This window comes from Chiloscyllium plagiosum, chromosome 1, assembly GCF_004010195.1.
Source record: "Chiloscyllium plagiosum isolate BGI_BamShark_2017 chromosome 1, ASM401019v2, whole genome shotgun sequence".
NCBI classification, from domain to species: Eukaryota; Metazoa; Chordata; class Chondrichthyes; order Orectolobiformes; family Hemiscylliidae; genus Chiloscyllium; species Chiloscyllium plagiosum.
The window spans coordinates 59,770,489-59,785,211 of record NC_057710.1 but is presented as its reverse complement, the minus strand read 5'-3'; the positions used below and the strand labels follow the sequence as shown (position 1 = coordinate 59,785,211).

The following is a 14,723-nucleotide window of genomic DNA, read 5'->3' as shown; positions in this document are numbered from 1 at the left end:
AGTGGAGTTCCACTTAAAAGGCTAATCAAATGGTGATTAAAACTTAGCTTTCTCCAACAAGTTTCTTTAGCTATTAGATTTTACCAGTCTTGTTAATTTAGATACTCGCTCAAAATGATCAATAGAGAAGTGGCGCCCACAGTGCAAGACAACTTTACGAACAGCTCAATAATGGTTAAGACCTGAAGCTAGCCCACTCTGCACAAAATTGTTTTGAGTTACAACAGTCAATACAGAGGGGCCTCGAATATCCGAATACCAATTATCCGAATATCGGACTATCTAAAGGAAATCAAGGTCCCGATGAAAGACGTGTTTCCAACAGCGATCACATATTTTGTTTACAGTGATTAAACAGGCACTGTCTCCAATGCCTGCCGGCCCCCTCTCCCCACACTTTCTCTAGAGTTCTACACAGGTGTGTACCCTAACCACCCCCACCCCCCCTTCCCAAGATAATCTCTCCAACATTGTCCTGTACAGGGCAAAGGTGGAACCTGTCAAAAAGTAGCAGTAAAAAGTTGTGTGCGCGCACACTATTTGGAGACTCACCCCACAAAGGCAACTGCATCAGTCTTTTTGTCCAGTCCAACTGCCCCGGAGAGGGGGTGGTGTTGGACAAGGTTAGGGGCGGGGGAGCGGTGTCGCACGGGGTTGGGGGTGGCGGTGTTGGACAGGGGGTTGAGGGCGGGATGGCATTGCACGTGGTTGGGGGCGGGTTCTCACACGCTGCGATGCTGCCTTACCTCCTGAACTGGGAGCAGACTTTAAAAACTCTTGAGCCCCAGAAGAAAAGCATTTAACCGATTCACCAAATAATCGATTATTCGAACGAAATAGTGCCTACCCATCACATTCGGATAATATAGGTTCCTCTGTATACCAATTTTCTACACTTACAATATTGTGTGTTTTGTGTTACTACACAAATGTGCATTTAGTGTATGATTTTCTTTTATAAGCACTTGTTTGTACAAAGGTTTTTATTCAATTTCTGAATATTAAAAAAAGACATCTTTAGATTGCATTTTTCAAGGTCAAATGACATCCCAAAATACTTTACTGTCAACATCCATTGTATAATGCCAGATGGCTTAATCTTTACTGTTAATGCTTGCTAATTGTAACAGTCACCCAATCAATACAGATGTTGTCTTATCTGGATGCTGCTCCCTGTAAGTGACTATATAATTCCTTAAGAATCTGCTGTTTGAGAGAAGACCAAGAACTCATGTCTGTGTGTAGATGGGCGATCGTTCTCTCTCCCTCCAGGCTCAGAATAAAGATGAAGGACGTAAAGCCATACTGTGTCTCTTGAGTGTTTGCTCCAACTGATATGGGGATAGGGAAGGGCGACGACAATATGGCGAGTCAGGCAGGAGTCCAAACGAACAGTTATGATCGAATGGTGTCAGCGATCGCCTGGAACACCAGTGTCTTGAGACACATGGGCCTATAAAGGTAAAATTTTAAACCTTGGTCCCCCTTGATATTCCTGTGTGTCAGAAACGGTCCCATCATTCAATTGCCTTCTATTCTATAGACTCCTCAAATGGTAATTGGTTCAGTCGAGAGACAGAGTTTCGTAAATGCGCTGACAAACAGGAGTTTGAGTCCTCTGGGTTTTAATTGGGGTTCGAGTCCCAAATTGAGAATGTGTATCGGGTATGAGCAGGTAGGGAAAGAGTTATGTTTTGAGTTTTGTGAAACAAGAGGCTCAGCTGAGCATGACAGATCAGATAAGAACGTGCAGTTAACAATGGGGTGTTGGAAGCAAAGGTTATGGGTTAACAAGGTGGAAAAGCATTCATTATGTAGAGCCATTTAACAATATTGGAAGAATTCAGTATGTAAAGTCAGTTTAACAAGAAGAAAAATATTAATTACTTGAAGCCAGTTAAGAACATTTATTGTTTAACAGCAGATGACTTAATCTCTATTACTGACACTCACTGATTGTAACGGTCACCCAATCAATGTGTAGGTTGCCTTATCTGGATGCTCCTCCCTGTAAAATGACTATATAACTCATTAAGAAACTGCTGTTTGAGAGAGAAGACCGAGAACTCATGTCTCTGTGCACACGGCTGATCATTCTCTCTCCATTCAGGGCCCGGAATAAAGATGAAGGCGGTAAAACTACCTTGTCTCTCTGAACATTTTGCTTCAACTGAAGAGAAAACAGAACAACAATACGGTGTTTGATTGGGGTTTGAGTCCCTTGGGTTTAATTGGTGCTAGAGTCCCTGAACATATAGAATAAGAAAAGAGGTTAGAGTCCCCATGAGTAGTAAAGCAAGAAAGGGGTTAAAGTCCCCTCGTGGTGAAATTTGAGGCTCTGAGAGTCTTTGTTCAGGGGGAAGACGGAGGCTTGAACTACAACACTGTGCACTCCACTGCAAGGTTATTTTTGTGCGTGTGATTTTATCATGAGAGTACGGGTGGTCTTTCTTTCCTTCACGACCTCGTCCGGTAGTTGGGTGGCATTCCATCGTCTGGTTTCCACAGAGGCGACGATGTTTCAGTGATCTTTTTGTGTGCACGTGCCCCGCATTGTGGGCTTCGTGAAGCTTTGGGAATCTTGGACCAGTGCTTGTCTTTTTCTTTTCTGTGTCGTGGTGGTTGATTCAAAGTCTGTGGATGTGATTTACTTTTGTCCGTCTCTCGTGTGGATCTTTTGGGGCCACCTCCTCCATCTTTTTAGCTCCTTGTTTTCCATTTCATGGATCATCACTGGGTTAACGGGGGGGGGTCCTCAAACGTGCACGTTTTCCCCCTGAATTAAAATGAGAAATTTCTGACCAGAGGCTCTTCAAAACAAAATAAAATGCTGAAATTAAGGTTCTACTTGTACTTGAGTCAGAAAAGGAAGCTTCAATGTAAATTGTGCCATGCTGAGCGTATTTGTTGTTAAAAAGTTTGGTTTGTTAAAATACTGGTTCAGAAAACCCTTTTAACTAATTGTTTTGCCTTGAATTGAAATCCTAATTCAGACAAGTGTTTTGTGGGCTATGTAATAGGGTAGACTTTGTTTTTACATTGAAATTGTACATTATGTCCTTTTTAAAATTAGGAAACTTGTAACCTTAAAACAAATTGATTGTGTGCCGAGTCCCTGATTTGTTTCAAATTCTGCAATGCCTGTTTAAAAAAACAATTGGGTCTGTGGTCACGCTTTAGCCAGATGAGAGCACTGTATTATCTTTGCTGCTGCTGCGTTTTTAATGCAGCGTGTTCACATAAAGAAGAGTGCATTTTAAGTTTGATGTTTTGTTAAGATTTTAGAGACTATTAGAACTTGAGGCTGAGTTGTTTCAGTTCTGTTAAATAATATTGAGACTTCACTGGCCCCATTCAAATTGCAAATTCAAAGAATGTTGATCTCTACCAAAGTTGCCACTTTGCTGTTCTGGATTTCTGAAATACGTTTCCTGACAGCTTTTACATTAGCCAAGTATTAATTTGTTAAAGGAAAATAACTTTTGAATAACGTGAATGGGGCCCCCGAGGGTTTGATTTTAGGACCATTGATTGTTGTTCACAATTGAGTGAATTGTTTAGACAGTACAATTTAGTTTATAGATTGTATAAAACTAGATAATGTCAGTGAACAGAGTAACTGACTTCAAAAATTCAAAGAGGGGTGAAATAGGCAGACACCATTCAGTGTAGTTAAATGTGTGACTGCCTTCATACTGATAATCACCTTGGCAAGGAAGGAATGAGAGAGGAACTTCAAAAATACTTTCAGCAGCTAACATTGTCTCGTGTTTCTCCATTCAAAGGTAAAGCATGCCTTTGGACCAACGCCCACCCCTCCATAACCTGATCCAACAGATTCAATCAGCTCCCCGGTCAGGAGCATGAAAAGTGAAGCAGCTAACAACAGTGAAGAGGAGGTATGACGCTTTTTGTTAGAGGCCTTCCTACTGACATCAAACCACGTGAGCTTTACCTAGTCTTTCGTTCATTTAAGGGATATGAAGGTCCCTGATCAAGCTGACATCATAACAGCCAGCTGGCTTTGTTACGTTTAACAGCAGGGCAGAAGCAGAAGCAGCAAAGAATGCTGTACTCACCTAGCTTGCTGCTGCAGCTGCAGCACTGCACGCTCAGATGGGCTGATATCCTCCATCTGAAGCATCTTTGCAAGGACAGAAGTCTCGCCAGCTATGTTAAGTATTTAACTGCCTTTACCCAAGAATTCGGATTTCTCCATGGAGTGATGCAGAAAGACAGACTGAATTTTGTTTTCTGGTTGGACTTTACTAAAGGAGATTTTGGAGAACTGCCTCGTTTCCACTCGACTTGGAAGGGATAGAGTAGTGACCAAGGACTGTGGATTTAAGAACTTTACTGGTGAACTTCTTCCCATGCAGGAGGACCCTAGAAATTCTATTTACTGTAATGGACTCGTAATCTTTTTTGTTATAATGATTATATGCTGCGTGTCAATAACTTGCTTAAATACTAGCTGTCAGAGACTTATAAAAGCTGGTAGTGCCATCTAGGTGGTTATCTTATTCCTTCCTTTTATCATTTCAAGAGTGTATAAGGTATGAGCAGGTAGGGAAAGAGTAAAGTTTTGGGTTGTGTAGCAAAGGCTCAGCTAGCATAACTTTGAGTAGATAAGAACTTGCAGTAAACAATGAGATCCTGGAGACAAGGGTAGTAGGTTAACAAAGTGAAAAGCATCCATTATGTAATGCCAGTTGACAAGGTGAGAAACATCCATTGTATAATGCCAGAGTCCCAATGCACAACCTACAGTCTTTGTCACGGGTAGGGCAGACAATAGTTTGGAGATTAAGAGGATGGGATGCCATGATTGCTACGCATTCTTTCTCTGTCAATGCTTGACTTCAGCTTGCTATTGGCAATGAGACTTTAACCTTTCCCTTAAACTCGAGCAGTCTTGGGCCATGGTGTTGATGGGGATATTATACACTTCCAAGGAAGGTTTAAGGGTTCCTCTGCCTTCCTAGGGCTCACATGTCATGTCAAAGCTCCAAGCATAGCATTTGTTCCAGAAGTCTTGGTTCAGGCATGCAGCCTATGTGGCTGATTTAGCAGAGCTGATCAAGCATAGTTAATGTTCCGAATCTTGTAACGATGACCTGAATAAGAACACTGACTTTGACGCACCTTTATAGGATCTTGTTGATATAGCACTGGTGGTATCATGCCATGGTTTTGAGTGCCTATTCTATACATAGTCGACAACTCTGAGCCACATTAAAGTCATAGAGATGTACAGCACGGAAACATCAGCTATAGACAATGGCTTCAAGCTCAACCTCAAACAGTACATAAGTGAAAGCCCTGTTTCTGAATAGTATTTCAATGACAGTGGATGTTGGGATTTGCCCTGTAGGTGGAGGTCATCAACAGATTCCCATTTGTTCCACAGATCAGCTCCACTCCTTTTGAGGGCTAGAAGGAGCATTATAGCAACAAAGAATGGGAAGAGCAATGGGTGCAATGGCACAGCTTTTCTTGATCCCAGACTGAATGCGGAAAACAGCTTGCAGGTCATCATGAGTCAAGTGGGGGGTGGAAGATAAATCTACACTCATGATGCAAGATAAATATAAGGATATAGGGAACAACTTCCCTGTTGTCTGAGAATATTACCATAGGATATTTATTATTTATCTAAGACAGGATGGGGTACATCTTGTGTCACCTTACGCTTTTCACACTAGTGAAACCTGTCAATTGAGATTTGTACTTTTCATTTTAAAAAAAAAATCAGTTCTAGGTTATGGGCATCACTAACATATCCAACATCCACATGCATTCTTCCCCACTGTTATTAGGCTTATGAATGGACCTCTCACATTAAAGTTAGTCTTTCTCTGCACCTTTTCTGTAGCCGTAACACTATATTCCACATTCTATTATCCTGATGTACTTAAATAAGATGTGATATGTCTGGTTAGCACGCAAAACAATATTTTCCCCTGTGTGTTGGTACATGTGACAATAATAAAACAAATTAAATCATTCCTAATTGCTTTCAATGTAGTAACAGTGAGCTACCTTTGTGTATCACTGTAGTCTATGTAGATTAGCTACAACTGTTAGAAAGGAAGTTCTGAGCTTTGACCTATCAATGAGGAAATGGTGATTCAGTTCCAAGGCAGGATGTGATAAGACTTGGGAGTGGTATTACCAGAGATTTGGTGAGATTCATCCTTTTAGGTGGCAGAAGTCACAGGTTTGGAAGATGCTGCCAAAGAAGGTTGGCCAATTTGTTGCTGTGCATCTTGTAGATGATGTGCACTGCACCAACTTTGAACTGGTGAAAAAGGGAGGGAAGATTTAAGGTGGAAATAGGGTGCTGCGTTGGCCCAAATAGTTTCAAGTTTCTCAAGTCAATCAGGGAAATGGAGAAAATTCCAATACACTCTGGATGTGTACCTTATAGATGTGGATAGACTTCAGAAATCAAAAAGGTAGTTATTTGGTATAGAATACCTAAGCTTTGATCTATTTGTACAGTCACTGTATTGGTGGGACTGGTCTCATTAAGGTTCTCATCAATTGCTCCAAAATTTTGATGGTGGGTAAATTCTACAATGGCAATGTCAGTGAATACCAAGAGACAGTGTTTAGCCTTTCTCTCCTGGCTGCGTCATTGCTTATTCCTTAAATACACTTATGCCTTTCAGAGAAGGAAATCTGTCACCCTCACCTGGTCTGACCTACATGTGACAACAGAGCCACAGCAATCCAGTTGACCCTCACATGCCCTCTGAAATACCTAGCAAGCCATCCAGTTGTATCAATCACTGCCATATTTCGACAAAAAATGAAACCTGGTGGACTGTCTGGCATCAGCCTTGGCACCAGAAATGACAACAGCAAAAACAGCCCTGTCAACCCTGTAAAGTTCTCCTTACTAATATCTGGGGGCTAGTGCCAGAATTGGGAGCGCTGTCTCACAGACTAGTCAAGCAACCTGATATAGTCATACTCACGGAATTACATCTTATAGAAAACATCCCAGACACCATTATCATCATCTCGGGATAAGTCTTCTCCCAGCAGAGGTAGCAGCAGTGGTATACAGTCAGGAAGGAGTTGCCCAAGGAGTCCTCAGCATTGACTCCAGACCCCATGAGGTCTCATAGCTTTAAGCTAAACATGGGCAAGAAAACCTCCCGATTACCAGGTACCATCCCCCATCAGCTGATGAATCAGTGCTTCTCCATGCAGAACAACAATTGGAGGAAGCACCAAGGGTGGCAAGGTGCAGAGTGCACCCTGGGTGAGGAATTTCAACATCCACCTTGAAGAGTTACTCAGCAGCTACAAATAGACCAGATCGGGTCTTAGAGACCATTGACCAGAAACTCAACTGGACCACCATATAAATACAGCAGCTAGAATAGTTGGTCAGAGGCTAGGAATACCACAGCAAGTAACTCACACCGACTCTCCAAAACCTGTCATCTACAAGACAAGTCAGCGGTGTGAAATACTCCCTACCAGACTGGATGTGTGCAGCTCCAACAACACAAGAAGTTATCATCCAGAATGAAGCAGCCCACTTGACTGACACCACATCCACAAGCAATCTCTGGAACTATGCAGAGGCCTATAGAAAACTCCTAAGAGGGTGACTTCTCCTTTACAGTTTCTAACTTCAGCCCATAGTGCATCAGTAGACAAGTTCTCAAAAGTCCTTGCCACTGTAATACTGTCCTTGACTAACAATACCATCCCCACCCCCACCCTTTAACCACCTTCCCTGTTCTTACTCAAACATCCACACCCCGGAAGCTGCAACAACCATTCCTGTCCCTTCTCTATCGACGTCTCTGAAATGGCCACCACATCGAAGTCCCAGGTACCAACTCATGTGCAAGTTCACCCAATTTATTCCAGATGCTCCTGGCGTTGAAGTAGACACGCTTCAGACCACCTATGTGCTTGCTGGTGCACTCTTGCAACCTTGAAACCTTATTTCTGACCTCACTACTCTCAATCTCCTGGACAGTGAAGCTACAATTTAGGTTCCCATTCCCCTGCTGAACTAGTTTGAACCCTCCTGAAGAGCAATAGCAAATCCCCCCACCCCAGGATAATGGTACCCCTCTGGTTCAGGTGCAGACCATCCAGTTTGTAGCAGTCTCACCTACCCCCAGAATGAGCACCAATTATCCAGGTATCCGAATCCCACCCTCCTACACCATCCCTGCAGTCATGTGCTCAACTCCTCTCTCTCCCTATTCCTCACCCCACTAGTACATGGCACAGGGAAGAAACCAGAGATAACAACTGTTTGTTCTAGCTCAATTTCCACCCTAGCTCCCTGAATTTCTGCCTTAAGTGCCCATCCCTTTTGCTACCTTTAAAGTAGTCTGAGCTGAGATGTCAACTTCTGTTATGAAAACTTAAAAATTATCTTGAGAATATCATTTAAAAGATGTTCTTGGATTTAGGTATTAAAGAATGGAAACCAGCAAATCCATTCTACAAGATGAAATAGTTAACAATCTAGGTTTGTTCAATATATCATTGTATCAGTGTAAGCTTTTGCTATAAATTTTGTGTCTTATGGTCCTGCTTCACAACCACCTAGTGAAGAAGCAGCACTTCGAAAGCTAGTGCTTCCAAATAAACCTGTTGAACTATAGTCTGGTGTTGTGTGATTTTTAATTTCAGTTTTGGTTACCTTGTTATAGGAAGGATATTATTAAATTTTAGAGAGTACAGAAGAAATTTACAAGGATGTTACACAGAACATAGAACAGTACAGCATAGTATAGACCCTTCAGCCCTGAATGTCGTGCCAAGCATTTATCTTAATCCAAGATCAACCAAACTTACACATCAATTTACTGCAGCCCACGTGCTTGTCCAGCAGTCGCTTAAATGTCGCTTAAATGTCCCTAATGTCTCTGACTCTACTACCACTGCTGGCAGAGCATTCCACACAACCATCACTCCTTGCATAAAGAACCTACCTCGGAATCTCCCCTATACCTTCCCCCAATCATCTTAAAATTATGACCCCTTATGACAGCCATTTCTGCCCTGGGGAAAGGTCTCTGGCTACCTACTCTATGTCTCTCATTACCTTTTACAACTCTATAAAGTCATCTCTCTAGTGTGAAAGATCCGAGCTCACTCAACCTTTCTTCACAAGCCCTCCAACCCAGGCAGCATTCTGGTAAATCTCCTCTGCACCCTCTCTAAAGCATCTATATCCCTCCTATGGTGGAGGTGACCAGAACTGCACACAATATTCCAACTGTGGTCTAACCAGGGCTTTCCACGAGCTGCAGCAAAACCTTGCAGCTCTTAAACTCAATCTTCCTGTTTAATGAAAGCCAAAACATCATACACCTTAATGACAATATCAACTTTGGTAGCAACTTTGCAGGATCTACATATGTGGACCCCAATATCCCACTGTTCCTCCACACTGTCAAGAATTTTGTCTTTAACCCAGTATTCAGCATTAAAATTCAACCTTCCAATATGAACCACTTCTCATTTATCCAGGTTGAACTCCATCTGCCACTTCTCAGTCCAGCTCTCCATCCTGCTAATGCCTTGTTTTAGCCTGCAATAGCCGTCAACACTATCTACAACACCGTCAACCTGTGTGTCATCGGCAAACTTACTAACTCCCACTTCCACTTCTTCATCCAAGTCATTTATAAAAACTATAAAGAGCAGAGGCCCAAGAATAGATCCCCATGGGACACCACTGGTCACCGACCTCCAGGTGGAATACTTTCGATCCACTACCACTTGCTGTCTTCTTTCAGCCAGCTAATTCTGTATCCAGATGGCCAAAATTCCCTGTATCCCATATCTCCTACCTTTCTGAATGAGCCTATCGTGCAGAACCTACACTACATCCACTGCTCGACCCTCGTCAACTTGTCTTGTCACATCCTCAAAGAACTCAATAAGGCTTGTGAGGCATGACCTCCCCTCACAAGGCATGCTGACTATTGTTAATCAAACTATGTTTTTCCAAATAGTCATAAATCCTGACTCTCACAATCTTACCACAGACGTAAGACTGACTGATTTGTAATTCCGAGGAATTTCCCTATTCCCTTTCTTGAGCAGAGAAATAACATTCACCTCCCTCCAATCAGCCAGTACTTCCGCCCATGGAGAGTGAGGATACAAAGATCATCACCAGAGGTGCAGCAATCTCATTCCTCACTTCCCGTAGTAACCTTGGATATAACTGGTCCAGTGCAGGGTCTTAACTATCCTGATGCTTCCCAGAATTTCCAGCACATCCATTTCCTTAATATCAATCTGTTCAAGCCTATTAACCTGGTTCACAGTGTTCTCACTATCAACAAGGTGCCCCTCTCTAGTGAATGCTGAAGCAAAAAAAGTGATTTAGGGCCTCCCATTCCTCTTCAAACTCCAGGCAGAAGATCCCTCCACTATCCCTGATTGGCCCTACCCTCCTCTGATCATTCTTTTTCCTCACGTACGTGTGGAACGCCTTTGGGTTTTCCCTAATACTTCCCACCAAGGCTTTTCCATGTACCCTCCTAGTTCTCCTCACTCCACTTTTGAGTTCTTTCCGAGCTACCCTGTAATCCTCTAAAGCTGTGCCAGATCTTTGCTGCCTCAACCTGAAGTAAGTTTTCTTCTTCCTTCTGACAAGAAGTTTCTTTGCTCTGGTCATCCAACACTCCTTCACCTTACCATTCCTTGCCTGCCTCAGTGGAACAAAGTTATCCAACACTCGCAACAAGTGCTCCTTAAACAGCCTCCACATTTCTGTTCTGCAGGTCAAGCAGCATCTGAGCCGGAGCCCTTCATCAGGAATGAGGCTGGAGGCCTTGGGGGTGGGGAGAAAGTAGCTGAGAGCGCAATAGGTGGATGGAGATGGAGGTAAAGGTGATAGGCCGGAGAGGAGGGTTGAGTGGATAGGTGCAAAGGAAGATTAACAGGTGGGACAGGTCATGAGGGCAGCGAGGAGCTGGAAGGTAGCCCCCCTGGTGTTCACCTTCCACCCTACCAACCTTTGCATAAACCAAATCATCCAAAGACATTTCCGTCACCTCCAAATGGACCCCACCACCAGGGATATATTTCCCTCCCCACCCCTTTCCGCCTTCCGCAAAGACCATTCCCTCCGTGACTGCCTGGTCAGGTCCACGCCTCCCCAACAACCCACCCTCCTGTCCTGGCACCTTCCCCGACCACCACAGGAATTGCAAAACCTGCGCCCATACCTCCTCCCTCACCTCCATCCAAGGCCCCAAAGGAGCCTTCCACATCTATCAAAGTTTTACCTGCACATCCACCAGTATCATTTATTGTATCTGTTGCTCACGATGCAGTCTCCTCTACATCGGGGAGACTGGACGCCTCCACTCAGAGCTCTTTAGGGAATATCTCTGGGATACCCGCACAAATTAACCACACCGCCCTATGGTCCAACATTTCAATTCCCCCTCCCACTCAGCCGAGTACATGGAGGTCCTGGGCCTCCTTCACCGCTGCTCCCTCACCACCTGACGCCTGGAGGAAGAATGCCTCATCTTCCGCCTCGGAACACTTCAACTCCAGGGCATCAATGTGGACTTCACCAGTTTCCTCATTTCCCCTTTCCCCACCTCACCCTAGTTCCAAACTTCCAGCTCAGCATTGTCCCCATGACGTGTCCTACCTACCTATCTTCCTTTCCACCTATCCACTCCACCCTCCTCTCTGAGCTATCACCTTCATCCCCACCCCCATTCACCCACTGTACTATTACTTTCCCACCGCTCCCACCCTCCTCTCATTTATCTCTTCACCCTGCAGGCACGCTGCCTCTATTCCTGATGAAGGGCCTTTGTCCGAAACGTCGATTTTCCTGTTCCTGGATGCTGCCTGAACTGCTATGCTTTTCCAGCATCACTAATCTAGAATCTGCTTTCCAGCATCCGCAGTCCTTCATTTTACCAGGTTGGAATTGGGGTAAGGTGGCGGGGGGGGTAGAATGAGGAAACTGGCAATGTCCACATGGATACTCTGGAATTGAAGGGTCCCAAGGCAGAAGATAAGGCGTTCTTCCTCCAGACGCCGGGTGGTGAGGGAGTGGCGATGGAGGAGGGCCAGGACCTGCATGTCCACGGCAGTGGGAAGGGGAGTTGAAATGTTTGGCCACAGGGTGGTGGGGTTGATTGGTGCTGTTGTCCCAGAGATGTTCTCTAAAACGTTCTGCAAAAAGGCATCCAGTCTCCCCAATGCAGAGGCGACTGCATCGGGAGCAATGGATACAATAAATGATGTGTGGAAGTGCAGGTGAAACTTTGATGCATGTGGAAGGCTGCTTTGGGGTCTTAGATGGAGGTAAAGGGGGGTGGGGTGGGGTGGGGTGGGTAGATGAGAGCGCAGGTTTTGCAATTTCTGAGGTGGCTGGGGAAAGTACCAGGAGAGGAGGGTGGCTTGTTAGGGGGCGTGTACCTGACCAGGTAGTCGCGGAGGGAACTGTCTTTGCGGAAAGCAGATAGAGATAGGAAGGGACTTTGCAGAAAGCTGTTAGGGGTAGGGAGGGACTTTGCATTTAGTCTTTTTCCAGGGTTGGGGAATTGAGGACTAGTGAGCATCAGTTTAAAGTTAGAAGGGGAAAAAATAAAAGAGAAAACTGGAGGGGTTATTACATACAGGGTAGTATGGGTACGGAATGAGCTGCCAGCGGAAGTGGTTGGGGCAGGTACATTAACATTTAAGAGGCATTTGGACAAATACATGGAGAGGAAAGGATTAGAGGGATATGGGCCAAGTGCAGGGAAATGGGGTTAGCGTGTACGGACACTCTGGTCAACATGGACCAGTTTGGGTCAAAGGGCCTTTCGCTGTGCTGTAGGATTCTCTGACGCTAAATATATATTAAACTAATTTTAAATCTAATACAGTTAGTACATAATGGAAATATATGTCACATTCTCAGGACTATGACATCATAATGGCAAAATGACTTCACTAAGCAATCTCAACTGACTTTTGAACTATAAAAATGCATAACATTTTGTTCAAAGCCAAGAAAAACATTTCAGATCATGTATATTTGAACCAGTGAGTTGATGGACTGCACACCACTCAGTCTTTTCCAAAACCAAGACCAAGCTTACATGAAAATGTACTTCCAGCGACACTAATAGAAACAAGAATATTCCATATACAAAAACAATCATTTGATACCAAATGGACAAAGAGATGACACTACAACACTTTGAAACTCACCAGTTTTGTTATAGTTTTGGAAATATTGCATGGTAACAAATTTTTCATTTTAAACTGCATATTTAATAGTTTACATAACTTAGTCTCTTACAGAATAATCACATCATCACCTGAAACCTGGACGCAAGTGAAACTGCCAAACTTAATTGAGAGAAGCTCAATATTAAAATTTGAAGATTCATATTCCAGTTAGGTAATAAGTACACAATTAATTTAAAATAAAACCCACAGTCCAGATATCTTCAAGCAGATTACAAACTAAAGTGAGAAATTAAGTTCAATCCTTTCTAAAATACAAAGCAATATAGATAAAGGATTTAGGAGCTGCAGTAGACCATTCAGCCCTTTGAGCCAGCTGCAATACTCTAAGATTAGAGCTGACTGCCCTCCCAATTCTACTTTCTGGGCTGTCTGCCATAGCCTGGACAAGTTTGTTAAACAAAAATATATCTATAACCTGGTGTTGTGAGATTTTTAACTTTGTACACCCCAGTCCAACACCGGCATCTCCAAATCATTATTGAATTTTAATGTTAATATATTTTATAAATTCCAGACTGGAGCGATTCCGGGGACGAAAAACCCACACACTAAAGATCCTCCAGAGAAGGAAAAGTGTGAAGTAATCCGTTCCGATTGCAATCACCAACGCGGGAAGTACAAAAAATTACAGAGCAGTAAAGGTTGGCGGGACTGAATTGAGGGGCGTTGCAGCAAATCACAAGTGTCCAGCCTGGACCAGACCGACAGCTCGTTTGCAATAAAGTTTTTTTTTAAAAAGCGGCCTACCTGCTCCGGTTCTAGTTCCGCAGCCTTTCTCTTTCTGCTAACTATTTTTCTGGCCATGATGTGGGAGGGAAAGTCTTTGAATCCACATGGACATAGAGTTAATACTAATCAGAGATTTAATGGACAGGTCCCGGAGAGTGGGCAGTGAAGATAAAGGATTATTTAACTTTTTTTAAGGGCACCTCTTTGGTATTTGGTGTCGTAATTATTTGGAATTTATGATTACCGAAAGCCGTTTGCACGTCGGCGTTATGTTATAAAACAAATTCCTGCCGACGCTGCGCTCGCGCGCACTCAGAGCGAGCGAGCGAACGTTATTGACACACTTCCGTCCCTCCCCAACAACGCCCGCCCAATATACTTCCGTTCCAATAATGCCCGACGGACACAGTTCAATTCGGTTCCGCTCCGGAATCGTTGTCAAATGACTTCCGTTCCGTTCTTACAGAGCTCGCCCGATACACTTCCGGTCTGTTCCTCCAGTGCGTAATGGATACAGTTCCGTTCCAATCCGGAAATGGCTTTCCAACAGACTTTGTTTCTTTCCGTAACTTTCTCCACAAGTTTGACCAACCAACAAAAATGATAGTTTATTTCTCTTTCTACCCCCACCCACTTGCATAAAGTGGGTGCTATATTGCTATCTTTTCTCAGATCTGATGAAGGATTTGAAAACGTTAACTTCTCTCCATCATACGCCTGTCTGC

General features: G+C 43.7%; 1 protein-coding gene across 1 annotated transcript in view; it reads right to left on the bottom strand.

Moving 5' to 3' along the window:
• The window catches only part of dcaf12 (DDB1 and CUL4 associated factor 12), a 93,607-nt gene extending 79,242 nt beyond the window's left edge, over nucleotides 1-14,365 (bottom strand). The window contains exon 1 of the mRNA XM_043687546.1: nucleotides 14,017-14,365. Coding sequence (XP_043543481.1) covers nucleotides 14,017-14,073 — 57 coding nt within the window. The 5' untranslated portion in view covers nucleotides 14,074-14,365. The remainder of the gene's footprint in view (nucleotides 1-14,016) is intronic.
• Nucleotides 14,366-14,723: the final 358 nt, after the last annotated feature.